At 36.5% G+C, this 27,436-nt stretch overlaps 3 protein-coding genes and 2 pseudogenes across 4 annotated transcripts; 4 read left to right on the top strand and 1 right to left on the bottom strand.

Moving 5' to 3' along the window:
* Positions 1-730: 730 nt before the first annotated feature.
* On the top strand, positions 731-16,229 carry LOC103926917 (CASP-like protein 4A1). Of its 2 annotated transcripts, XM_048577861.1 has the most exons (4): positions 731-740; positions 13,929-14,446; positions 14,961-15,096; positions 15,942-16,229. In XM_048577861.1, the coding sequence occupies exons 2-4, from the start codon at positions 13,962-13,964 to the stop codon at positions 16,134-16,136; spliced, it is 816 nt and encodes a 271-aa protein (XP_048433818.1). In that variant the 5' UTR covers positions 731-740; positions 13,929-13,961; the 3' UTR covers positions 16,137-16,229. The 2 variants fall into 2 exon arrangements, with proteins under 2 accessions (XP_048433818.1, XP_009334068.2); XM_009335793.3 differs by lacking the exon at positions 731-740 and having other exon boundaries at positions 13,682-14,446.
* On the bottom strand, positions 1,205-3,972 carry LOC103926915 (formate dehydrogenase 1, mitochondrial). The gene is made up of 6 exons (XM_009335792.3): positions 3,695-3,972; positions 3,239-3,410; positions 2,171-2,711; positions 1,867-1,991; positions 1,670-1,782; positions 1,205-1,577 (listed from the first exon to the last, which is right to left on the bottom strand). Exons 1-6 carry the CDS (start codon positions 3,785-3,787, stop codon positions 1,464-1,466), a joined length of 1,158 nt encoding a protein of 385 aa, XP_009334067.1. The 5' UTR covers positions 3,788-3,972; the 3' UTR covers positions 1,205-1,463.
* Positions 9,449-12,932, top strand: LOC103926916 (annotated as a pseudogene).
* Positions 16,230-19,573: 3,344 nt separating the features above from the next.
* LOC125474102 (2-methylene-furan-3-one reductase-like) lies at positions 19,574-21,948 on the top strand. Its single transcript, XM_048577538.1, has 4 exons — positions 19,574-19,819; positions 20,691-21,014; positions 21,120-21,279; positions 21,374-21,948. The coding sequence occupies exons 1-4, from the start codon at positions 19,589-19,591 to the stop codon at positions 21,637-21,639; spliced, it is 981 nt and encodes a 326-aa protein (XP_048433495.1). The 5' UTR covers positions 19,574-19,588; the 3' UTR covers positions 21,640-21,948.
* Positions 21,949-24,992: 3,044 nt separating this feature from the next.
* On the top strand, positions 24,993-27,436 carry LOC103926980 (annotated as a pseudogene).

Raw genomic sequence — 27,436 nt, 5'->3', positions numbered from 1 at the left:
TCCTTGTTGATCAACAGACCATGTAGTTCATCCAAAGTAGTTGATGAAATTCTCAGCATAATAGAGTCAATGAAAGATTCATATTCATTAGATAAGCCATTAAGAGTGACAGCAATAAGATCATGATCAGAAACCGGAGAACCAACCACCATTAAAGCATTTGAAATACCTTTGATGCGTTGCAGATACTCATAAGTCGAGAGATCACCTTTGTGTATAGAATGTAGACGAGATCTGAGTTGATGAATATGAACAACAAATACAACTCCAAATCGATTTTCAAGATTAAGCCAAAGTTCACAAGATGAGGTCACACCAACAGTAAACAAAATGATTTCTTTAGAGAGAGTAGAATTAAGCCAAATGAGGATATTATGATCCTTTTCATACCAAGCTTCAAAGGCAGGGTTAGGAATTCCAGTATTGCGATCAGTTTGATCAAGAAGATAAGGCGGTGAACAAATCTCGAAACCATCAACAATGCCGGTGAGCTTGTAGCTCCTGAAAATTGGAGCAAAGAGAGCCTTCCAGACCAAATAATTGTCACGTTTCAACTTCGTAGGCGCCATACAACTGATATTCTAGATCATGATCGATGAAATCGAAGAACTGGAAGAATTACGGTTCATCGCCGTGAAATTAGGGGCGACAAACTTAGTCGGTGTAGGATTTCAAGGAATAATTTCTGGATGTGTAGGTGAAGAACTTGAAGACGCCATTGCTGAGAAGAAGAAGAAGAAATTAAAGATCAAGACGAAGAATCGAAGATCGAATCGTAGAGAAAAGAGGATTGAAGTGCGACAAGCAGAGAGGCGAGTGATACCAAGATAGAAAGAATGCTTTCTGTATTTCATTTCTTAATGAGGAAGTAATTACAACTGAGTTTATATACACTTTGCTAAATAAGCTTAGTGACTAATAACACTAGATTAACCACTAACACATTGATTAGTTACAAAACAGTAGTAACCAATTTACAGTTGTCACAACAAACAGAAAATACAATGGACATCTGGTCCGGATTGACTTATCTATTTTTAAGAATAAACAAGTTTTTCTTTTTCTTTTGGTATTGGTATTGTTATTGCACAAGTTCAAGCTTCTGTTTGAGCACCAAGTGAGAATCGAACGCAGAACCTCTTACGAAGATACTCTTAAACATTTGAACAAGAAGTTTCTTACGGGTTTTGAGCAAACTCGCTAATTAAGGTAACAACTTCTCATTATTGAAAGGGAAAGTTTCCGGGCAGCGTACACTCTTACAAGTCTCACAGAGACATAGTGATGCATGCTCGGATCAAACCGGTGCCCTATACGGCTATAGAACCGGTGAAAACGAAGAAGATAAAAGCACACAGACCCTAAAGTCGAAAGCTTTTGGCTACATTATTCATATGGACCTGCCTCATAGTTAGCATCTGCAGGCGAACACAAAGTAGCAGATTTAATAACAAGCACCCGAACTACTGGTATTGGCTTGCTAGTTTACCGTCCTTGACAATGTAGTTTTGTGCCGGAAATTCTTCTCCCTTGAAGTACCTGTCGAGCATATCCTTCGTCCCAGCAGCATAACGTAACTGCACAAATTACATGATGGATTTCAGTTCAGGGAACAAATGAGGTGAAACCATGAGCGTAAAGGATAAGATAGTAAACGTCAAAAATATACCTGTGCATCAATTGTGGTACCGGATATATGAGGGGTCATAGCATGGTTTGGCATGTAACGCCATGGATGGTCTTTTGGAGCTGGTTGTGGATTCCAAACATCACCACTGTAACCTGGAGAATCATAGAATCAAATGAAACGATTAGCCAAAAGTCAACAGAATTAACTCGATTAACATTGACCAGTTCATGAGTTACCTGCAATGTGTCCGCTGGAGCAAGCGTCGACAACAGCCTGCGTGTCCATGATTGCCCCACGAGCATTGTTAACAATCAGAACTCCCTTCTTACACTTTGCAATTCTTTCTTTGTCAAACAGTCCTCTGAGTCGCAAGATCAATATCCGTTAATTGTATTGATCCTATCAGTTTGTTAGTTGTAGATAAGCTTCTAAATGCAATTATATGGTAATAAACTCAGAAGATCAGTCATCTCCACCAAAACAAATAAATAACAATCAAACGGAATAAAATAGTCAGAAGATTAGCCTTGACTTAAGTACCTTGTTTTTTCAGTTAGGGGTGTGTTGACAACAATAACGTCACATTTCGGAAGCATTGCATCCAGATCCTCCTCAAACTTTGCCCCAGTCTGTTTCTCCAATTCGGGGTCAATCTTGACACGATCATGATAGAGGAGATTGCAGTTGAAAGGCTTCAACCTTTGGAGCAAAAGCCTGCCAATACGTCCAGCACCAACCGTCCCCACCGTCTTTCCTTCGAGATCATAAGCTCTGTAGGCAATGCCTGCAACATTCCATTCTCCACTAACAATCTGCTGATACCCAGGTACGAAGTTGCGGACGAGAATGAGGATTCTCATGAGCTCATCTTCTGCAACTGAAACCACATTGCTTCCCGTGACCTCTGCCACGGTTAATCCAGCAGCAGCAGCAGCTTTCAGATCAATGTGATCAGAGCCAATTCCAGCTGTTAGAAGCAGCTGCAAATTCTTGGCCCTTTTGATCCTTTCGGCCGTGACATAGGCCGGGTGGAAGGGCGTTGTTATGAGAACATGAAGATCTTCAATGTGTTTGTCAAGTTCTGAATAAACAGCACCAAAAGGGACATACAAAGTTCCCATTAGTTTAAAAGTTCGAACAATTTAAGAATCAACTTATAAGCCCAAGGAAAACTCATCTCAAAGCGGAAAAACCTGTCAAATTAACAAGTTACCGGTCAGTGATTAGGCGAGTTCGATGCCATGTACACGCTGCTTGCAGGACAAAATTTAGCAGAACTGAGTCAAAAGCTTTTAATCAACATTCATTGATCACATTAATCTTGGCATATCTGTTCAAGCCAAGTGTGTCCTTTTGTTTATAGTTTTTGACAAGGCGATTCTCTAAACTACTCTAATCTATAGGGAAGGGGGATCCAACTCGAGTGACGGGGGTGACCACATTGCCCTCACCAACTAACCTAACACACATCTACAAACTAAATATAGCATAAGTAATAAGCTAATTTTATACTCACATAAGCACATGCATTAGGACATTATATATGCTTATATGCATACATATTATATATGAAATGTATAGAAAGGTACTGAAATTGTATGAACTTACCAGAATTTGGTCCTTCCTTATCATCAGTGACAATATACTTGTGGCCCTGTGATTCCAGCCAGTCCCTTATCCCCAAGGCTCTCTCTTCACAACCCAGAAAATTGGGGTTCAATTCTGCATACTCCTTGGCCTTGTAAAACACCCCAACTATCTTTTTGCTTCCACCAGATGCCTGCTCATACCAAACCACATCAATTCAACACAACCCAAAATTTGGATTATTATTTTGTTCTAAAATGAGGGACTTGTAGCTCAGTTGGTTAATAGCAACCACCTGAGGTCGAACCCCCCATTTCCCCATAAGGCTATAGGTGGTATTTTTAAGGTGATCAGCAATTAAACAAGCTTAATTATCACAATTAACTAATTGCTGAATTAAATTATGTGAAATATATATATATATATATGTGTGTGTGTGTGTGTGTGTGTGTGTGTGTGTGTGTGGAAATGGCTTACATGGAGGTGCCTGGTGAAAGTTGTTGAAGATGCTGAGCTTCCTGATGAAGCAAGACCTCGAACTGCAGAAACAAGCAAACGCTTCATCGACATGGATTCTTAAAAATTTCCTGCTAATTGGTTGCCAACTGAAGAACCTTGAAACTAAATATTTTGAAATTTGTTAAAAACTGAGAAATAATTAAAAAGAGAAGGCTCTGTGTTGTGCGCAACACAAAAGGTTTCTGCCCATTTATTTATAATAAACGATTGAAGTGAGAGCTCAGTGACTCTCTTCATCATCCAAGTCCACTCCACCTAATCTCTTTAGTTTTTATTATGCATGCTACGCACGTGTAGAGTCTACATGTCGGAAACTACTCGTTTTCCTCTTGGCAAGTTGGCAACTGGCCGAAACGGATGTTTGTTTTGGAAATACTTGTGCCCACCACCCTCCTAAACTGCTGGTGTTACTGTAACAATATTTAATTAATCATGTGTCGAGGGGGTGAATTTCATACCGGACCATTAAGTTATTTTATATGCCGCTGTAAGGGGTTATATTACTTCTTATATTGTCAATTGATGCTATGATGAAACTCAAACTTACCTCATAATATCTAGCAAGTTAATCAGCGTCCTGAGTCTAGCAGTCCACGTGCTTCCACATTACCCAGTATACATTGTCTACAATATACAACTGATATAGTTTATTGAGAGTAGTATGTAATTGATTTTATGATAAAATATCAGTTTATTCTATCACGTTTTATCATAAATTTTCACTTGGTAACGCATAATTTAGTTGAGATACCACCTTAGCAGCAGAAAGTCCTTCATGTTAGTTAACCTTATCCAAATTCAATTTGTGGATTGCCCTTGTGACTTTGCAGAGGCTTTTGAGCCGCGGACCCGGAAAACTTTGGTGGTTGTGTCACTTTAAAGTGATGAAATGCTATTTGTAATTTGGTGGGTACCACACTGTATACATGGAGAAGTTTTTAGTTGTGAGATCATCTCTAACTCTTAGGCTAAAAATCAAATTTTTTTAGTTCGGAAAATTTAGCTTTTAGTCCAAAAATGACTTTTTTGCTCCAACCCTTTTGGCTTAAAATTTTAGCCTGTAATTATTAAAGAATGAACTTAGGTTAATTTTTTTTAAATAAATATGTAGACTATTGTAAATTAATTTTATGAAAATTTTAATCTAAAAATATTTAAATTCCGATAAATATTGAAAAATCACTAAATTTTCCACAAAGCAAGCCTTCAACTTTCACCAATTTTTCAACTTTCACCAAACTTTCAACTTTCACCAATCATTCAACTTTCACCAAACTTTCAATTTTCACTAATCGTTCAACTTTCATCAATCATCCTCTATATAAACACAGGTCCAGTATTAATTGATCAGACAATCTTTCAACCTTCAATCATCCTCTATATTCACCAATATTTCAACATTGAAAGAGTTTTTGTTTCCTTAAAATCCTCAATATCTCATCAATAGGTGGTAAAAGAAGGCATAGCAGGGCAATGCAGATGGCACAATACCAAGTGAGGCTTGACATTGAGGATGCATAATTGATCAATGTTGAAGCTAAACTTGTAAACTCGCTTATGCAATCTGAGCACCATGGCGAATCTAGCCATCGTGGTTCTGTCACGAGGCGTTCATTTGTGCAGCGTGATAGAGAAGAATGTCATGGCCGAATGATGAAAGATTATTTCATCAAGTGTCCGAGATTTCCTGCTCATGATTTTCGGAGGCGGTTTTCGGATGAGGAGATAGCTTTTTGAAAGCATCTTGAACGCAGTTGTCAATCATAACTACTACTTTGCAAGGAAGATAGATGTCGTAGGCCGAAAAAGTCTATTACCTCATCAAAAGCTCATATATGTATTTCAAATGCTATCTAATGGGTGCTCTGCAGACTCAACTGATGAGTATTGCCGACTTGCGGAGAGTACTGCTATTGAGAACCTGAAACGCTTCTGTTAGGCAATTCAAGCTATATATGGAGCCACATACCTCTGCAAGCCAAATCGTGAAGACTTGAAAAAACTTCTACGCAAGGTAGACAAAAGAGGCTTTCCTGGCATGATATGAATTCTCGATTATTTGCATTGAGAGTGGAAGAATTGTCCTACTGCTTGAGCTGGCCAATTCAAGGGCTGTCATAACAAGCCAACCATTGTGCTTGAGGCTATGGCGTCCTACAATACATGGATTTGGCATGCTTTCTTCGGCGCTCCCGGATCACACAACGATATCAACGTTCTTCGGTCTTCTCCTCTGTTCGATGATGTTGTCAATGGATGGACACCAAATTTTTGTACAAGGTAAATGGTAATAGGTATGAGCTAGGTTACTACCTAACTAATGATATTTATCCTAGTTGGTCTGCCCTTATCAAAAGTTTTTCTTATCCCGATAGTGCAAAAAAGAAATTATTTTCCCAGAGGCAAGAGTCTTACATGAATGATGTGGAGAGAGCGTTCGGGATCCTACAAGCTCGATGGGCCATTGTTAAAGGGTCTGCACAACTTTGGCATACCTAAGACCTCTATTCAATCATGATGATGTGCATAATTTTGCACAATATGATTGTGGAAGATGAGTACATCGAAATTGAAGAAGATTCAGACGAAGATGTGAATGATGACCAAACAACACATGCAAGAGCTATTGCAAGATATGTTGAATATCTCATTCCAACCACATATGAAACCCGATAGGATAGGGTCACCTTGAATGAGTATATGAGATATTTAAATAGAATTCAAGCTCCTCAAGGTTATGACACACTCTGTAAGGATTTGGTTGAGCATGTATGGCGCCAAGAAGGTGAATGTTGATGATGTTGGTTGAGCATTTATGTAATAATTTTAGTTGCACTATGTTGTTATTTTGTAGTAATAAATTTAAGTATCTTCTTGTGCAAAGTAATTTGTCTAGTACGTTGGATAAATTATTGAATGGAGGTTGAATTATTGAAGGCATCTATTATACATCAAAGTGTGGAATAATAAGTACAATAATTATTGAATGCATCTAGATTAATAGAAACAATAATTAATAGGACATAAATTTAATAAAGTACATAAGCCATATAATAAACCGCATAAACTTAATACAACCAATAATTCATAAAGTTAATTAATAAAGCACATAATTCATACACTACATAAACTTAATAATCATATCCACCATTTTGACTTGGTGATGGACTTCATGGTTGACTTGGTATATAGGGTTCAGAGGATTCATGATCTTGAAATATACTCCTTGAGGCATACTTTCGCAAAATTTCCTTTTACTTACCACGTAAGAACTTCTTCCTCTCTGGAGTGTATTTGTTGAGATCCTTCATCATGAAATTAATTTCAAACCTATCCTGCTCCCTATCCCTTTCTTGCTTCATTTGCAAGCCCATTCAAGCCGCTTCTTCTTGGCGAGCGCTATGAGTTTCATTCAATTTTGCAATTCTGGTAGCAAAGTGTCTACTCATCGGATCTTGGGACTTCCCTTTTCTCTTTGCTTCCTTTTGCTTATCTCTTCCCATGAGCCTTGCAAAAGAAGGAGATGGGATCATTTCATCGACACTTTTATCTCCAGCATTTGTTGGTGCAGCTTCATGTTGAAATAATCTTTCTCATTGTTGGTCCGCATCGATTCCTCACCTCGGACAATCCTTGAGGACGTCCCAAGCATGTTGCAACTTAAAAACTTGATTTTTTGGTGTTACTCTTGTCTTGTAAATTTTCATTACTTTGTCACCCTATGCAAAAAATACATAAAAATAATTAGCTGCAAAAGAATATTATGTACATGACAAATAAAATATCAAGAAAAAAAACTCACAATTTATGTGCCGCTCCTTCCACTAGCCATGCCAACCACGACTCTCTCCAAACTTCCTTTCCATAAAGTGCATGCTTTGTTGATAGTCTTCCACCGATCATAAACACCACCATCGTCCTGCCTGCTGCCGTTGCAGTTTTCTCAACAAAACCTTTTTATTTTGATTTGTGCCAACTACACCATCTTTACTAACAGAAATCTATGCCAAACATAAGTAACATCTTCCTCATAGATCCAATTACGACCTCTAATATGCTCTCTTGCCATGTTGAAATATTTGGAAATGGAAAGAAATGATAGAAAGATAAATTGGAAGAATTGTTGGAGAAAATTAAGTTTTGTGTGGATGTTTGAACAAATACATAGGTATTTATAGAGTTTTTGGGTGAATTTTGAGTTAAATAATTTTTTATAATTATTTTAGCCGTTGGATTTAAATTTGGGCCGTTAGATTTTTTTTTTACCATTAGATTTGATTATATTCGATTTTAACCGTTGAATTCAATGTATTTTAAAATATCATATTTAAAAAAATAAATTTGAATCTGGTCCGTTGGATGTTGGTCCTTAAATTGTGGCCATTCGATGCGGAAAAGAGTCGTTGGGCTCAAGGAAGTGGCCGACAGGGGCCCTGACAGTGGGCCACCCACTGTCGGGAGCTGAATTGATGCGGGTCGCGTGGGGCCCATCGACGAGTAGGCATGCGAGTCCACATGTTTTTTTTTTTTGTGGGGGGGGGGTATTTGGCCTAGCTTTAGCATTTGACTTTTAGGCCAATGTTTTAGCTTGGGTTAGGTGGTGTTTGGGGGGAGGGGAATAAATGGGGTAATTTGGCATTTAGCCCAGGGTTGGAGGAGGTCTGATGGGAACATAAGTGGTGATAAATTTTATTTTTTAAGTTATTAACTTTTTAGCACACATATCTCACTATTTATATAGTGATATATGATGTACAATCCTTGAACTGATTACACTGAAAAATCTCTCGTACATATGACATCAATTTGGTCAAAAAATGACCAAAGGCATTCTTACGTGGAAGATACATCCACTAATTGGACCACATGGCAAGTACACAATGGTCTAAACTAGTTATGCCTTATCTACTGGAGGTGACATCAAGGAGGCGGAAAGGAGAGATTTTTTAATATTTCGAAAACATGGTTTAGTAATGTTATAAGTATTTGGAAATTTGAATTATTTTTTTCAATCAATTGTATTAAGACATTTTGTGTATCTGGTCGTGTTCCCGGCATAATAAAATTTTCTCTACACAATGGAAAACTTATCTAAGTTATCTCCAACTAAAAAGTGGCACCAACACAAGTTTTATGTCGATATTTGAAGAAGTTTGCAAAATCGAATATAACCTATGATTTATAATTATAATGTTTGTCATGGATGCAATCGTTGAGCCTTTACAAATAACATTTTTTCGTGCACTTAAGAAAAATATTATAAGTAATTTGAAAACAATCAGCCAATTTATTGATTCATAAGCATTTTTATGTATTTTTAAGAGGTGGAAAGAAAAGTCACGACACTGAAATTTGAAAATTTATGAAATGTTTTATATAAATTTTGAAAAGCTTATAATGCGGTCAAAATTGTGTGAGAACAAGTCTTTCAAAATTTTTTTGGTGTAGAAATTCGCAAAACCGATTAAAAGCTTATTTGGATGTACTTTTAAAATGATTAAAAATACTTTTGGTGAAAATATTTTTGAAAACAATCTTTAGTAAAAATGTTAGTAAATCTTGAAAAAGTACTTAAAATGCTTTATAGAAGAAGCACATAACTGGTACTTCTTGTAGGAAGTACTTAAAGTGTTTTTGGAATCCTAGTTGACAGCCCAATATATTTATCATTTACGAGCCCAACTCGTGGCATTTATACATAAACTTTAAATAAGCCCAATTAAACTCCGTTCTTTTTTCCTCAGTAAACTCCGCTTGCTGTTTGTGCGGAGTAAAGCGAACTCGGAACTGCAAAACGGTGAATTTAAGTGGAAAGTCAGTCGGAGGACGGCGGAGATGGAGCGTCCGACCGCCACCGTGACTCAGCGCGATCAGTGGATGGTAGAAAGTGAGGTCTTTGGGATCTACCGACGCTTCGGCAGCCTCCCTCCCGAAGCCCAATGCGTCATGTAAGAAAAAAGCTTCCAACTTTGCACTCTGAATAAATCATTTGGGTTTACAAAGAATTTCCCTTTTGTTGTTGCTTTTTTTTCGATGCAAGCAATATTCTACTTTAAACTAATATAATTGAACTGTGGGGATGGGGATTCAAACTTGTTTATTTATTGTTTTTTTAAATTATGGGGTTTTGTTGTGGAATTTGATGGATTTTTTTGTTGTTGTGGGGTTCTTGGACTTTGAAGGATTGAGCTTCAGCGTGATAGTCACATAGAGTACTTAACCAGAGGACTCATAGGACTCCCTTCCTCCTTCTCCGTTTTGGATGCCAAGTATAACTCTCTCTCTCTGTCTCTGTCTGTCTGTCTGTCTCTCTCTCTCTCTCTCTCTATTTCTAGTATTTTTAGCAGACTTTCTTGGTATTGTTTTGATTGAGGTTTGATTTCTACGACATGTTCAATTGTTGTGTACATTTGTCTGTAGTCGGCCTTGGCTTTGCTATTGGATTCTACACTCATTGGCTTTGCTAGGGGAGTCTGTTGATGATGAACTTGAACGGAATGCCATTGATTTCCTAAGCCGTTGTCAGGTATGCGAATAATCGATTGTAATTTGTATGACAATCTTACATCTTTTATATGGAACGTAACGAAAGGCGGGTGTTTTAGTTTGCTTCACCACTAAGAACAATACAAAAAGAAGTGATCTTTAGTGTTTTGTTAGCATGGAATGGTATGTTTAGATTGTCATGAAGTTGTGTTTTGCTTCCAGGACCCAGAGGGTGGATATGGCGGCGGACCTGGACAGGCAAGTGAATTGATCTCATTATTTTCCATTTTGGCTTAGCCAATGCTGGTCTCTCGTTGTTTAACTCTGTTGGCGTCAGTTGTTATAGCTTGACTTGACTAGGCTTATACAACATTACGTATCTACTCTATTATACGGTGATTTGCATTCTTTTTCTTACAATTGTTAGCGTGTTCTCTGATTTCCCAGATGCCACATCTTGCAACGACTTATGCTGCAGTTAATGCGCTTATAACTCTCGGCGGTGATGAGGCACTTTCAACAATTAATAGGTGGTCAGTTTATCCATTTAAGAAAAAATACTTTTTCACAACAGTGCAATTCATAGCCTTTTGGAAGTGATTTGACATGATTTTTCTTTCTTTTCAGAGGTGAACTCTACAAGTTTTTGCGGCGAATGAAACATCCAAGCGGCGGCTTCAGGTTAGATATCACATTGATTTGTGTGGTTCTATAGTTTGAGGACATATATGTACAATGATCATTTCAGTACCTTTGATATACTTTTACCATCACTAATTACTTCTTTTTAGGATGCATGATGGTGGAGAAATTGATGTCCGGGCTTGCTACACTGCGGTTTCTGTTAGTCTCTCTCTCTCCATCCTTTGTAATGCATTATAGTTGTGTTCTTTGTTACCGCCTTGCTATATGCTTGCTTAATTTTCATCATGACAATTTTACTCGTCCTTGCAGGTAGCAAGCATTTTGAACTTTTTGGATGATGAACTGGTTCATAATGTTGGAAGTTTCATCTTAAGGTTGCTTACCGAGTCATTCATTTGGTTGAAAATAAATTTAGCTCAGTTTGATATTTTGAAGTATGCGTTGTATTGTTGTTGTGATACCGTGGAGTGCTTGTCCAATTCTCCTTGATTCTTAGACATCTGTTTTTAATTGAAATTCATTTTATTGCCTTTGTGTTGAGTCATGGACTGAAGTTTTTTTTTCCTTGATATGAATGGCATTATATCTTGGTTAAATTAAACATTATCTTTGCAGTTGTCAGACGTATGAAGGTGGTATTTCTGGGGAGCCTGGTGCTGAAGCCCATGGTGGGTATGTTTCAGACTTACATGACAATTTTTTTTGTCCGCCTGTCTTTATGTTCTTCCAATTTACGTATTTGGAAAGATTGCATAAGCTACTAATGTCAAATCATGTGAAATATTAGGACAATGTATTTTCACTTCCTTTTACATTTTCTATTCGCTCATAGGTCTGACAAATTTTTTTTTTCCCTTCAGGTACACTTTTTGTGGGGTAGCTACAATGGTTCTAATCAATCAGGTCAATCGTTTGGACTTGCCTGGACTAATTGTAAGAAAATTATCCTCTCTTTTGTGCGATGCGGATTACAGATATACTGTACCAAGGATGGCCCACAGACTTCTACAACATCTAATTTATCTGAAGAGGGGAATAATTTTGAAGGCACTGCATCTCCAGGAGGTAGGCTGACAGCTTACTTAGGCGCATTTAAGATGTTCTCTATCTATCCTTTACGAGAACAGATTCGCCTTTTTAAACCCATATTTTCTGCTCAATCTTCTAATTTATGTGTTACGAGGTTATCTTATAAATTTATAATTTTCCTGTTCTTATATGCATGGCTAAATGTTTCGTGTGCAGTGAATTTGAATGACATCGGCTATGATTTTCTCAAGAGGCCTGTAAAATTGGAGCCACTTTTTCACAGCATCGCATTGCAACAATATATACTTCTATGCTCACAGGTTCGATATTTAACATATAACTTTACACTGTAACAGCTGAATGCTTGACTTGACAGGTTTTAAAGTGAGAACTTATTTCTCCATCATTATACTAGTTATCGACAGTTAAGCTGTATCAGGATGCATCTCAAGCAATGTTATCTTAATCGTTCATACTTCTTATTTATAAGTTTCTTACTTCCGAGGGGGTTAACAAATCAATTTGATTTTGTCGATGCAGGAGAAGGGTGGAATGAAGGACAAACCCGGGAAATCTCGAGACTTTTATCACACATGCTATTGTCTAAGTGGTCTCTCTGTATGTCAACACATTTTGTCGAACGATAAAGACTCTCGGGTGTCGCCTAGGGCAGTCATGGGTCCCTATTCCAACTTGTTGGAACCAATTCATCCCCTCTTCAATGTTGTCCTAGAAAAATACCATGAAGCAAGGGAATTCTTTTTCGAAGAGACTGAGCAATAAACTCGTCGGAGGGAGGAGTTCTTCTGTCTGGACGCCCGCACCACGTGACTGTTTGGCCAAGACTCGTTCGGTAGGGCCGCCGTCGGATTGCTTAAGGGCTGGATGAATGATGCATAATCTAGGCTTGTAACATTAATAATTAAGGGCATGGTCTTCGCTAATGGTTCTGTACTTGTACGAATAATGTATTCTTATTTATGTAAAAAAATAATCTAATTCAGCATTAATCCAATTCACTTGTTTTTGTTTTCAACTGATATTTTAGCAAGTTTTGTTCCCCACCACCCACCGCCCAGAACCATTTGTCGACCAGCTAGCGCTTGGCGGTGTCACTGATGGTCCCATTGACACATGTGTTGCTATAGCAACGTGAACAAGTTTTAGGAGAAACTTCAACCCAATTGCTCAACTCTGCGTAAGAAAGTTCAAAATACAAGACAACGAGGCTATTGGTTTTGGAATCAAGATCCTTTCCAAATCTTACAATCCTAAGCTGACGGACTGTAAAATCCGGACCATTTATTTTAAATCTTACAACCTCTATTAATTCATTTCATTAGCACATCTTATACAAATCAAAAGTCTAGATTTTTTTCTCTTAAATGGTCCAAATTATTCGATCCATCGGCTCCAAATTGCAAGATTCGTAAAGGATATGAGTTTATTTGATACCGTTGTAGTACATCCTGTGTTGGAATGTTATTGTGACTGTATCAAGTGGCAAACTTAAAACGTATGGGTCTATCATGCTTTCTTGATCTCTCTCGAGTCTCATCACAATATCAAACCTTTAGATATAATCGAAAATTTACTACGATATTGAGGAAGTGCGGATTTACGTTAATGCACACAATAAGCTAGTTATACTTAAAATATAACAAGTCATTCATGTAAGTCGAACTCTGGTTACACGGTGGAATCTTAAGTATTGGGAATGAGAAAGCGACAAGTGGCTTTGTTTTATTTGATGCACACTGCCTTTTGTATTCTATTTACCAGGTTCTCTAATTAAAGTCTTCTCCTTTATTTTTTTCTTTTCTTTTGGTCACTCCACAAATAATTTCTTGAAGAAAAAAAAACTGCCAAATTGTAGATGTAGAGAAATCCCCATCTAAGACTCAGAAGTCCACACCAAAATATGGAAACAATTCCAGAAGACCAACCGGAAACAATTCCAGAAGACCGACCAGAAACACCACCACAACGCAAAGAAGAAGAAAAACACAATGAAAAACAACAAGTGAAAGAGGAAGAAGAAGAAGAAGAAGAAGAAAAGCAGAGCATGCCAGAAACACCATCTCCTCTGTTCCACTCACCATCTCATGTGTTCCAATCACCATCTCATATGTTCCAAACTCCGTCTCCACCGTCCGATTCTCCAATAACCCATCATACCTACCACACTCATGAGCTCAGAGTCGCGCCTGCAGACACCAAGCCGGCGTCGCCGCCGCTCGCGCCTCCCCAGTCCTTCAGGGCCGAGCCCAAGGTTGCGGGACCCGATTCCAGAGATGGGTTTGATTGGACCCCGGAGGCTCGGGAAGAAAGTGGCGGTGGAATTGGAGGTGGTTCGGGTGTAAATATCCGAACTTTGAGACCCAAGTTGTCGATACTGAAGAGGTCGAGGAGGGAGAGCATGGTGAGGAGGGCTTTGTTTGGGTTAAGGATTTCTGGGTTTGTGTTGTGTTTGATATCCTTCTCGGTTATGGCGGCTGACAAGAACCAAGGTTGGGCTTTAGATTCCTTCTATCGCTACAAGGAGTTCAGGTTTGCCACTTTCAGTTACACACTCATATCGAGAATACGAAGACGGCATCTAAGTCAATCAAATACAGCCGTACTTTTGAAATCTAATGAAAGTGTGTGATTGTCTTAGATAACACAATACCGTATATACCGTTATAGTGATATTTTCGTATTTATCATTATCATTTACATCTATTTGTATTGCAACAAGTTGTGTTTTTTTTTTTGGAGCTAACAGTGTTTTCTATCAATAAAAAACAGGTTTAGCGGAAAAATTAAGTAATTTTTTAAGAAGTATTTGGATTGTAAATAAAAACACTTATAGTATAAACGCCTATTAAGCTAAGTGTTTTTTAGAACAGTCCCAACTACTGACTCTTTGAAACATAAACAAAGCTTTGTACTTTGAATAGAAATTCACCATTTCATAGAAATTTCTGTTGAATTATTAGTTTTTTTTGGGCAAAATTGTATGATGTTTTGGAGAAGATGGTGAAAATGGACAAGATTATTAATTGGATATGTGAATTTGCAGGTTCTGCTTGGCAGTCAATGTGATTGGATTTGTGTATTCAGGGCTGCAAACGTATGACCTAACCTATTTCATCACCAGTGGAAAACATGTAATCCAGCACCATCTCCGCTATTACTTTGATTTCTTGTTGGATCAGGCAAGTGATTACTTGTCCTTTTTACTGCAATTTAATTAATGATTCTACCTAATCTATCCCCACAAAGTGCTGCTTTCTTCGAGATTTTTCAATGTGTAGGGAATACAGGGTTTACACTTGAAAAAAAAAAACTTCTTTCTAATTACACAGTATCATGTGTGTTTCATCCAATATTCCGGGTATATTGAAAAATCTCTCGTTTTCTTGCCCGTTTTCCGATAATTATAGGGACCTTAGACTATGAGGAGAGACAATTTGTGTAAGGCAGCTGGAGCACACTAACCGTCTGACTGCGCTAACAAACCACAACCCATATGTGTTTCGATGAACCCACTATAAGGGCTTCCACTACTGAAGTTTTTCTCCTGTAAAATCAGTCCTCCAACAGTTTGATGGCCATTACTTATTGGTTGACTATAAAAGTTATTTTCATCATTGTTTATATGGTGATGCTTCATTAGATACTTTTGCATCAGTTGGTTCCTGACCTTTTTTTTATTCCACCTTTTTGATACCTTTTCAATTGCCTTTTTTCTAGGAATGATTCTGTTTGGGTGATGCTATTCACATACTTTTTTTTTTTTACGTCACACACATTTCCTGTTAATTTCTAATATTTGATGTTTTTTAATTCATTCAATCTAACGACTCAAAATTAAGAAGTGTGTCTGGAAGGTAAAAAGAAGTACGTGGATAGCACGCTTCTACTTTTCCATTTGTGTTAATACTGTTTACAATAGCTTAAAGCATACATATTGGAATTCTGCATTCTGTTTACTTGCTCTATCCTCTGTTATGTCGTGTAATCTAAATCTTAAGTTTAATGGTTTTGGTTGGCGTTGCAGATTTTGACGTACCTTTTGATATCGGCGTCTTCATCGGCTGCGATTCGGGTCGACGACTGGGAGTCGAATTGGGGCAAAGACAAGTTCCCGGACATGGCTCGGGCATCCGTCGCATTGTCCTTCCTTGCCTTTATTGCCTTTGCCTCCAGCTCCCTCATCTCTGGTTACACCCTTTGTACTCTGAAATCTATGTAGTTTTTCTTCGTACTTAGTATTTACTGAGTTATAGATGGACAGTGAAAAGTGATATATTTTGTACTGTGTAGAGAAAGTTATGCTTGTGTTGCATCTGCGTCATGAGTCATTGATGTTTTGGCACAAAATTATGTTAATGTTACATCTACCTGAGGCTAGGAGAAATTCTTTAGCTTCCACTCCATGTCAGCCGTCCGACTGAAAATACATACATAAAGAGGATCTCTTGCATTCAAGTTTCACAGGGTCCTGTTCCGATGGACTCAAATGCTGGGTACCCCTTTGTGTTTGTGGCCGGACAGCTGACATGGAGCTACTAATCAGCTTGAAAATTGGTTTTTTGTTGATTGGGCCAAATCTCATTTCCATTACCTATAGGCATTACAAGTAACGAGAATGAGGGAAATGAAAATTTATGTTGATGACATGATTGTAAAGTTTTGGTTGAAAATATAAAAGTGCACTTGGGTTTGTAAATAAAAGCTTTGATTTGCTTTTAATGAAAGCGTTTTTAATAAAAACGCTTAAACTACAGTAAAACATTTATAAAGTAATACCCTATAAAGAAAATAATCTCAAGTCACAAAAAATTCTGGTTTTAACTTGAGACCAGTTATTTATAGAGTTACGTATAGGAATAAACGCTATATTGTAATAAGTTATAATTCTTTTTATTCATGTTTTGAGGAAACTTGAATATTTCTCTAAAGTTGTTGGAGGGCAAAAATATGCAATACCACAAATAGAAGTTTAAGATTAACTAAAACATTTCTTTACAGCTGTTTGGGGCAATACTTTAGTTTTTAGAGTTAATGTCACGTTTTTTAGCTTGCAAACACATAATACTTTGTCAACACGACACCTTGTTATTGAAGCCAAAATGTTTCTAATTTCTCAAGCATGTTTACAACTTCTTAGCATAAAACTTTTTGTATTTTAATATTGTCCTCCTCTGAAATCCTATTTAGGAAATAGATAATTCGTTGAAAATAAATAAGTCAATAAAAATATTTTTTAACTACACCTCTATTAAATAATACCTATCTAAAGTTATAAAATTAATATTTCTTACGTAAACAATTACTTACAAATGAGCTGAGTAACTTAGAAAGTGTTGGGGTTTTTCTTCTTATATTTCTTGGAGGTGTCAACAAGAAGGGAAAAAACTTGTGATAAGGATAATAAAGGAAGAAAACTTCGACGCTAGCAATTACGGATGGGGATTATCTGCCCTCTATTTACCATCCTTTTTTTATTTGAGCGGTCACGGTTAAACCACGTTAACATTTTATATTCATATTGTTTTTTGTCTTATTATCTTTATAAAAAAATCAATATAAAATGTTAACGTTGCTTAATCGTGACTGTTCAAATAGGAGAAAATGGGAAGGAGATGATAAATGGAGGGCAGATAATCCCCATCCAGCAATTACGATCTTGCGGTGTGTTGATGTCAGAGACTCAGATTTGAGTAAAAGAAAGTGAACATCAACCGCATAACATGTTGCGGCACACAATGAACATCAGATAAACAGTGCACTTGGGTTTATAATAAAAACTTTGATTTGCTTTTAATGAAAGCTCTTTCAATAAAAAACGCTTAAACTACAGTAAAAATTCTCCAAAATAATACTCTACAAAAGAATAAGTTTAAGTTGCAAAAAATTATGAGTTATAATTTTTCTTAGTCTCATCTTAAGGAAATTAAAATATTTATTTCAAGTTGTTTGAGTACAAAAATATACAATACCACACATAAAAGTTTAAGAGGAACTAAAACATTTCTCTAAAGTTGTTTGGAGCAATGCTTTAGTTTTTTTAGTTAATACCACGACTTTGAGTTTGCCGATACGTAGTACTTTGTCAACATAACACCCTTTGATTAAAGCCAAAATGTTTTTAATTTCTCAAGCATGTGACAACTTCTTGGCTTGAAAATTTTGGTATTTCCATATTGTTCTCTCTGAAATCCTATTTAGAAAATACAGCATTTATTAAGAATAAATAAATCAATAAATAACACTTTTTAACTACAGTTCTATTAAATAATACCCTATCTAAAGTTATAAAATTAATATTTCTTACTGAAGCACTTACTTACAATTGAGCCAATTAACTTAGAAAGTGTTGGGTTTTTGCTTCTTACATTTCTTGTTGGAGGTGTCAACAAGAAGGAAGAAAACTTGTGATATGGATAAGGATAAATAAGGAAGAAAAACTTCCGACGCTAGCATTACGATCCAGGGGCGTCTTGATGTCAGATCTGACTAAAACAAACAGAACACCGATTTTATAACATGTTGCCGCACACAGCGAACCTCAAATAACAATGCATCTACATGCATAATTTGGCATGTTGTCGCACTGACTGAACCTAAAATTTTTTAAGAAATTGCCTTTCTTCTCTAATTTTTGTGGCTTAATATTTTAGTTTGTGATGATTAAATAATAATTTTAGCCTAATTTTTTATTTTCGATAACTTTTTTTGAAAAGAAAATTTATGTAGATTATCTTAATTTATTTTTATGAACATTTTAGTCTTAAAATATTTAATTTCCGATAAGTAATAAAAAATCATACAAATACATAGGTATTTATAAAGTTTTAAGCTAAATTTGATTTAAATAATTTTTTAAAATTATTTTAGATGTTATTTAATTTTGGGCCGTCAAATCTTTCTTTTATAATTAGATTTGATCATAGCCATTATATTATAAGGAAAAAAAAAAGAAAAAATTGACATATAACAGTTTGGTGAGTTTAGAATAATTTAAGCCATGCTTAAATTCTGAAGAGAATCTAGCCTAGAGATATATATTTTTCCCATGACTTATTTTAGCCCATGGTTGGAGATAGTTTGGAAGGATTTTAAAGCTTATATTTTAAGCTTTACTCTATGGATTGGAAATTATCTTAGTATAAATATTATCATTTGTTAAAAAATAATAATAATAACCTACCCAGAGTTATAAATTAATATTTCTTACGTAAGCACTTACTTACAAAAGAGCCCAGTAACTTAGAAAGTGTTGGGTTTTTTCTTCTTATATTTCTTGTTGGAGGTGTCGACAAGAAAGAATAAGAAAACTACGACGCTAGCATTACGATCCAGGGGTGTCTTGATGTCAGATTTGACTAAAAGAAACAGAACACCAATTTTGTAACATGTTGCCGCACACAATGAACCTCAAATAACGACGCGTCTACATGCATAATTTGGCACGTTGTCCCACACAATGAACCTTAAAACTAACAGTGCATCTAGATGCATAATTTGGAGTTTTTTCTTGTACGGCCACGTAGGTAAACACCAAGGTTCCACATCCTACTCCTTCACCATTAAAACGACATGCTGTCGAGATATCAGACTGTGATCTTATCTCACTCATTTGCTCACAACAACAACAAACCCTTTCCCTTTGCAAGTTCTTCTGGTTTTTGCAGTGCATCAATGGCGGCTGCTGTAGCTTCAAGTGATTCAGTTTCCATACCATCTGTAAACAAGGCGTGGGTGTACCCAGAGTACGGAAAGTCTGCAGATGTTTTGAAGTTCGATCCGAATGTTCCTGTTCCTGAAATAAAGGAAGACCAGGTGCTGATCAAGGTGGTTGCTGCATCTCTCAACCCAGTCGATTTCAAAAGGATGCTTGGCTACTTCAAGGACTATGACTCTTCACCCCCTGTAGCCTCTCTCTCTCTCTTCATTTTTTTTCACTGAAGTCAAATGCAGGATTAGTTTGTGAGTTGGAGGATTTAGAAAAGTTTTAGTTTTTACCAACTTATAATTTAGTTTAATCTATTTCAAGAATCAAAGCTGATCCAGTTGATATTTTTGTTAGAATAAATTTTCTTTTTGTAGATGCACATTAGGTCAGTTTGTTAGAGCGGTGTGCTCGTTTTTCTTTAGAAGATGCGTATCAATTGGGTACAACTAATAGGTCTAAACTGCATCATAGTATGAGGATTATTTGGGCACCAAGGTGAACAGAGCCTACTATCCCCAAGCCCTTGTATAGTAGGCTACACCACGCATAGCCTTGCCTATCGATGAGGTTTTTTCCTCCCGGGGCAGGAGACCTATCCTAAACCATTGACGTCTGGCTATAGCAGTGTGTTCGTTCCTCTTTAGACGATAACACCTAAGTTTAAATCCCCACATTTATATTAGTATAAAGTATCGTCTTATAAAATAAAATAAAAATTGAAAGGTTAAGAAATAAAAAGAAACTTGCTTTGAAGAATCAAAGTTGATCTAGTTGAAGTTGAATACCAGAGTAAACGACGAACAAGACTACAGAAAAATAAGAATGTTATTATACAAATAAGAATACCATAACGGTTACAAAATCTCAAGAAACTACATTATGATTAACTTGTTCACAAGTGAATAACAAGCATCATATTTATAATAAACGAAACTCTGATCGCTAAACTCAAATAATTAACTAACCATAGAATACTAATATCTTCCAACACTTGGTCTTCAAATCCTAGTGTAAACCCGACTAACTTGTTTGCTAAAATATTAATTTATTAAATTAACTTTTTTGCAGACAGTTCCAGGGTATGATGTTGCTGGTGTGGTGGTGAAAGTAGGAAGTCAGGTGACAAAGTTTAAGGTGGGGGATGAAGTATATGGGGATCTCAACGAGAAGCCTCTCACTAAGCCGAAAAAGATCGGATCTTTGGCCGAGTACACTGCTGCAGAAGAAAGAGTGTTGGCTCTCAAGCCAAAAAATCTGAGTTTTGTTGAAGCTGCTAGCCTTCCCCTGGCCATTGAGACTGCCTATGAAGGGCTCGAACGAGTTGAATTCTCTGCTGGTAAATCCATCCTTGTTTTGGGAGGCGCTGGGGGAGTCGGAACACATGTTATTCAGGTACAATGTTAATCAAGTGCAAACATTTTCCATTAAGTTAGGCTCTAATTAAGTAAAGCTGATTGATTAATTATTCATGACACTCAATGTGTTTATGTGAGGCAGCTAGCAAAGCATGTGTTTGGTGCTTCAAAAGTAGCAGCTACAGCGAGCACGAAAAAACTTGATCTTTTGAGAAGCTTGGGTGCTGATTTGGCTATTGATTACACCAAGGAGAACTTCGAAGACCTGCCCGAGAAATTTGATGTGGTTTATAATGCAGTTGGTATAATTCTTGAATCTTCATCGTTGTTTTTTTCTTATGCAAATCAAACACAAGGACTGATGTTGTTTTGTGTTTCTGAAATTAACAAAAATAGGGGAGACTGACAGGGCAGTGAAGGCGGTGAAGGAAGGCGGGAAGGTATTGACAATTATACGTCCAGTAGCGCCACCGGCAATCCTATTTTTGCTGACTTCAACCGGAACTGTATTAGAGAAACTGAAGCCTTACTTGGAGAGTGGGAAGGTGAAGCCGGTGCTTGATCCCACTGGCCCGTATCCATTTTCGAAGACTGTTGAAGCATTTGCCTATCTTGAAACCTCCAGAGCTACCGGAAAGGTGGTTGTGTATCCCATCCCATGAGATAATAGAGAGTACTAGTTCAGGCTTGCAATTTGTTCGTGTGTGATATACTTGTATCCTGCTGCCCGCTTGTTTGAAAGTCTTGTAATAAGGGCGCAATGTTATGTGTAATTATATAGTGCTTCTAGTTTGGCTAGTTTGCAGTGTGTTTTCTTCCTACTTCTCATTGCTGTGTTTTTTAGCTTTAACACCGGCATTGGTTAAAGCGGATGTACTCCCACTTACAGTTCTTCAAAATCCTATGATATATTGCGGATCTTTATATTTATGTGTTATTTTTTAATAAACGATAAGATACTTACAAAGTTACTTGTAAGGATACTTACAAAAATACTTTTAAAAGGCCGTTCGTGCTTAAAACAACAACAAACTTTTACCCGTTAAAATGACAACAAAATTTTACCCGTTCCCATTTTTGGTTTTTGGCTGTGTGCATCAATGGTTGCTGCAGCTTCAAGTGATGCAATTTCCGTACCATCTGAATACAAGGCTTGGGTTACGGACTCTGCAGATGTTTTGAAGTTTGATCCAAATGTGGCTGTTCCTGAAATTAAGGAAGATGAGGTGCTGATCAAGGTGGTTGCTGCGTCGATCTCAATCCCCAATTGATTTCAAGAGGATGATTGGCTACTTCAAGGCAGATGATTGGCTACTCCAAAGCCTCCAAACTTCCCAACGCCAAGGAAGATGAGTTTTCGTTTTTGCACTCTTCGTTTAGCTTTCTGCACTCTAATTAAACTGAATATTTTTCTACTGTAATAGAACAAGTGCATGAGGCTTAAAAATGAGTGTGAAAGTCAGTAGTGCGAATTTGTGCTATTTACTTTCAAAATGTGTGAGGTAACATAAGACATGTACATGGTATTCCTCAAGATTAATTTGAGGGACCAACATCCCACTATTAATCAACAATTTCCAACTGGTTGTACATCAGGCGGGGCATTTTACCACAAAATGTCTCGGTGTAGTTAGTAACTTAATAGTAGAATCGTTCATTATATGTTTTACTTTATTTTCAATTTTTCAACATGAAATTTTTTACATTCTTCATTCCAATCATTGTCTTTTCCCCAATAGCATGTTTAATTAGTTTTAATTAATCAGGTGGGCTGGTAAGAATTTAGCTCAATTGCTAATTTTATCAAAATTAATTTGATGAATGAAAATGTTTACCTATGTATCAAGATTTTGCATCTTATCAATGAAGCAAAAATGTTTACATCTTAGAACATTCCTACAAAGATGTCACCGGAGATGGAAAACATATTTTCATACCTAGAGATGCCCTAATAATTTTACAGATTTTGTGAAACATGCAACTGTTGATATTTTCCAAAATCTTTTGCGTAAGGATTAAAAAAACTATTTGGAAGCAGTCTTATTAATTATTGATTCACAAAATATTTTTTACATTGAAATTTTAAGTTGGAAAATAGAAAAATCAATAATAAATGACCCAAAACGTAGACTAAACTTTTGGCAGCCTGAATATCTAAAGTCCTGTATGAATTTTAGGGGATTTTTTTTTTTTTTTTTTTTTGTGAAAAATTTTAGGAAGTTTAAGGTTGGATCAAAATTCCACGAGAAGAGGTTTTATAATGACTTTAGTATAATGGGGCAATTAACTAAAGATTATGAATTATAGCTCACACTTTTTGTTAGAATGCAATTCTTCTGATTTTGCATGCGCATTAAAAAAAATGTTTAAAATATTGTTAGTGGTCTTATAATTTATTGTAGAACTTCGAAAAACCAATTAAAAGTCGTGAGTATAGCTCACATTTGAAAATAAAAATGTAATTACTGAAATTTCGTAAGATCTTCTGTGTGGGACATTATGAAAATGTTAAAAAGTCATTTTGAAAGTGGTCTTATCATTTATCTAAGTTACACAAATATTTTGTGTTGATTTTTTTTAAGCTAGAGAATAGAAAAATAATAATAAATAAAGGGATCAACAATATAGCATCTCTAAATCATCATAAAGGTATAGGTTTTAGGGCTTCCCTAAGTGCCTACTGAAGTTTTTCTTCTGCAAAAGCAGTCCACCAATAGTTGAATGGCCATTACCTATAGGTTGACTATAAAAGTTATTTTTATCATAGTTTATATGAAACTTTAACGAAACATTTATAGTATTATTTATTAATATTTTTTGATACTTTTGTATTATTGTTTATAAGAAATTTTAACAAAAAACTTCTGATACTTTTGCATGGAAGGCCTTGCCTCCCCATCAGATTGCTGGGTGCGCTGACCCAAAAATAAAAAATAAAAAAATCAGTGACATTTGACGTTAGGCTGACGCAAACCTAACGTCAGATGACCCGGCTCTTTAGTCTGTTGATTTTGAGTCGACCTATGACCTAGCTTGAACTGAGTGCTAGCCTATTAGGCTGAGCTGGAGGGTTTTAACAGGATGCCGGGCTGTTTGGGGGGCTGGGTGCCGGGCTATCAAAAGCCCCGGTGGACTTACTATAATTAGAGAGCCAGCTCCTTAAACTTGAGCACGGGTGAGATGACAACTCATGAGGTAAAAGCCTTTTTGAAAATTGAAAGTGCATTTAAAATAATTACCATCTAACACTCTTGGGGAAATGAAAATTTGTCAGTGATATGATTGTAAAGTTTTGGTCGAAAATAAAAAAGTGCACTTGGGTTTTTGTAAATAAAAGCTTTGATTTGTTTTTCGTTGAAAACGTTTTTAATAAAAAGGCTTAAAGTAAAACATTTCTAAAACGATACTTTATAAAAAAATGATCTCAAGTCACAAAAAATTATGGTCTTAACTTAAGATCAGCTATTAATAGGAATGAATTTCATATTGTAATAAGTTATCATTTTTTCTTATTCCCGTCTTAAGAAAACTTGAATATTTCTCTAAAGTTGTTTGAAGACAAAATATGCAATACAACAAAGGAAATTGTTATTGGCACTCTAAAAATCTAATTTTACACTTCAAAATTTCTATAATTAGAAAGAAAAATACATTTATGAGGAATGTAAAATGAGATGTTAGAAGTGTCAATAACAGTTCCATACCACAAATAAAAGTTTAAGATTAACTAAAACATTTCTCTAAAGTTGTTTGGGGCAATGCTTTAGTTTTTAGAGTTGATTTCACATCTTTGAGCTTGCAAGTACATAATACATTGTCAACACAACACCTTCTTATTGAAGCCAAAATGTTTCTAATTTCTCAAGCATGTTTACAACTTCATGGTATAAAACATTTTGTATTTTCATGCTTTCTTCCTTCGAAATCCTGTTTAGGAAATACATAATTCATCAAGAATAAATGTCAATAAATAATATACTACATCTCTATCAAATAATGCCTATCTAAAGTTATAAAATTAATGTTTCTAACGTAAACACATACTTGCAAATGAGCTAAGTAACTTAGAAAGTGTTGGGTTTCTTCTTCTTATATTTCTTGGAGGTTTCAACAAGAAGGAAGAAAACTTGTGATAAGAATAATAAGGAAGAAAACTTCGATCGCTAGCAATTACGATCTCGCGGTGTGTTGATGTCAGATTTGTCTAAAAGAAAGAGAACATCAATTGCATAACATGTTGCCGCAAACAACGAACCTCAAATAACACTGCATCTAGATGTATGATTTGGTATGTTGCCACAACAACGCACACAACGAACCTCAGATAACACTGCATCTAGATGCATGATTTGGTATGTTGCCGCAACCAATGAACCTCAAATAACAATGCATGTAGATACATCATTTGGAGTCTTTTCTTCTACGGTAACGTAGGCAAACACCAAGGTTCCACATCCTCCTCCTTCACCAGTAAAACCCACATCCTTCTCCTTCACCATTAAAATGACACGGTGCCAAGATCTCAGACTGATCGTATCTCACTCATTTGCTCACAACAACAACAAACCATTTCCCTTTCCCTTTGCAAGTTCTTGTGGTTTTTGCAGTGTATCAATGGCGGCTGTAGCTTCAAGTGATTCAGTTTCCGTACCATCTGTAAACAAGGCGTGGGTGTACTCAGATCCGGAAAGTCTGCAGTTGTTTTGAACTTCGATCCGGATGTTCCTGTTCCTGAAATAAAGTAAGACCGGGTGCTGATCAAGGTGGTTTCTGCATCCCTCAACTCAGTTGATTTGAAAAGGATGCTTGGCTACTTCAAGGACTATGACTTTTCCCCCCCTGTGAGCCTCTCTCTCTCTCTCTCTCTCTCTCTCTTCATTTTTTTTTTCACTAATGCATAATTAGATTAGCTAGTGATTTGGGGGATTTAGAAAAGTTTTAATCTTTACCAACTTATAGTTTAGTTTAATCTATTTCAAGAATCAAAATTGATCTAGTTGACTTTTTTGTTAGAATATATTTTCTATTTTGTAGATGCGTAAGTAGGCCATAGCATTGTTCTCGTCACTGTTTAGACGCTGAAACCCAAGTTTGAATCCCTACCCGTAGATTAGTTCAAAGTATTGTCTTGTAAAATAAAATAAAGATGAGAGGTTAAGGAAAAAAAACAATTTAACTTGCTTTGAAGAATCAAAGTTGATCTTCATATTCTAGCGTAAACCCAAATAGCTTATTTGCTAAACTTCTAATTAACTTTATTAAATTAACTTGTTTTGCAGACAGTTCCAGGGTATGATGTTGCTGGTGTGGTGGTGAGAGTAGGAAGCCAAGTGACAAAGTTTAAGGTGGGGCATGAAGTATATGGGGATCTCAATGAGAAGGCTATCGATAACCCAAAAAAGATCGGATCTTTGGCTGAGTACACTGCTGCGGAAGAAAGAGTGATAGCTCTCAAGCCCAAAAATCTGAGTTTCGTTGAAGCTGCTAGCCTTCCTCTGGCCATTGAGACTGCCTATGAAGGGCTCGAACGAGCTGAATTCTCTGCCGGTAAATCCATCCTTGTTTTGGGAGGCGCTGGGGGAGTCGGAACACATGTTATTCAGGTACAAAGTTAATCAAGTGCAAACATTTTCCACTTTACCATTAAGCTAGGCTCTAATTAAGTAAAGCTGATTGATTAATTATGCATGACACTTAATGTGTTTATGTGAGGCAGCTAGCAAAGCATGTGTTTGATGCTGCAAAAGTGGCAGCTACTGTAAGCACGAAAAACTCGATCTTTTGAGAAGCTTGGGTGCCGATTTGGTTATTGATTAAACCAAGGAGAACTTCATAGACCCGCCCGAGAAATTCAATGTGGTTTATGACGCAGTTGGGATGATTCTTGAATCTTCATTTTTGGTTCTTTCTTATATAAATTAAGCTTAAACAATTCGATGCATGAAATTATCCAACCAAATAAAACACATCAAGGTTACAACATTATTTATTTATTTATCAGGAATTAATCAAACACAAGGACTGATGTTGTTTTGTGTTTCTGAAATTAACAAAAATAGGGGAGATTGACAGGGCAGTGAAGGCGGTGAAGGCAGGCGGGAAGGTATTGACAATTGTACGTCCAGTAGCGCCACCGGCATTCCTATTTATGCTGACTTCAACCGGAACTGTATTAGAGAAACTGAAGCCTTACTTGGAGAGTGGGAAGGTGAGGCCGGTGCTTGATTCCACCGGCCCGTATCCATTTTCGAAGACTGTTGAAGCATTTGCCTATCTTGAAACCTCCAGATCTACCGGAAAGGGTGGTTGTATATCCCATTCCATGAAATCATTGAAAGTACTAGTTCAGCCATGCAATCTGTTTGTGTGTGATATATACTTGTATCCTGCTGCCTGCTGTTTAAAAAGACTTGTAATAAGGGCGGCGCAATCTTGTATCTACTAATATAGTGCTTCGAG

The sequence above is a fragment of a genome, unplaced genomic scaffold, assembly GCF_019419815.1.
Source record: "Pyrus x bretschneideri cultivar Hongxiangsu unplaced genomic scaffold, Pyrus_bretschneideri_v1 Contig12, whole genome shotgun sequence".
Classification (NCBI taxonomy): domain Eukaryota; kingdom Viridiplantae; phylum Streptophyta; class Magnoliopsida; order Rosales; family Rosaceae; genus Pyrus; species Pyrus x bretschneideri.
The sequence above is the reverse complement of the archived record's forward strand: the minus strand, read 5'-3'. Positions and strand labels throughout refer to the sequence as shown.

Coding starts and splice junctions, on each gene's coding strand:
- LOC103926915 (XM_009335792.3), bottom strand. CDS start 3,787: ATGTCGATGAAGCGTTTGCTTGTTTCTGCAGTTCGAGGTCTTGCTTCA. Junction 3,411..3,694: donor CTTTCACCAGGCACCTCCAT/GTAAGCCATTTC, acceptor TGGTATGAGCAG/GCATCTGGTGGAAGCAAAAA. Junction 1,992..2,170: donor CCCCTAACTGAAAAAACAAG/GTACTTAAGTCA, acceptor CTTGCGACTCAG/AGGACTGTTTGACAAAGAAA.
- LOC103926917 (XM_009335793.3), top strand. CDS start 13,818: ATGGAAACAATTCCAGAAGACCAACCGGAAACAATTCCAGAAGACCGA. Junction 14,447..14,960: donor TATCGCTACAAGGAGTTCAG/GTTTGCCACTTT, acceptor GTGAATTTGCAG/GTTCTGCTTGGCAGTCAATG. Junction 15,097..15,941: donor TTGATTTCTTGTTGGATCAG/GCAAGTGATTAC, acceptor TTGGCGTTGCAG/ATTTTGACGTACCTTTTGAT.
- LOC125474102 (XM_048577538.1), top strand. CDS start 19,589: ATGGCGGCTGCTGTAGCTTCAAGTGATTCAGTTTCCATACCATCTGTA. Junction 21,015..21,119: donor TCGGAACACATGTTATTCAG/GTACAATGTTAA, acceptor TATGTGAGGCAG/CTAGCAAAGCATGTGTTTGG. Junction 21,280..21,373: donor TGTGGTTTATAATGCAGTTG/GTATAATTCTTG, acceptor TAACAAAAATAG/GGGAGACTGACAGGGCAGTG.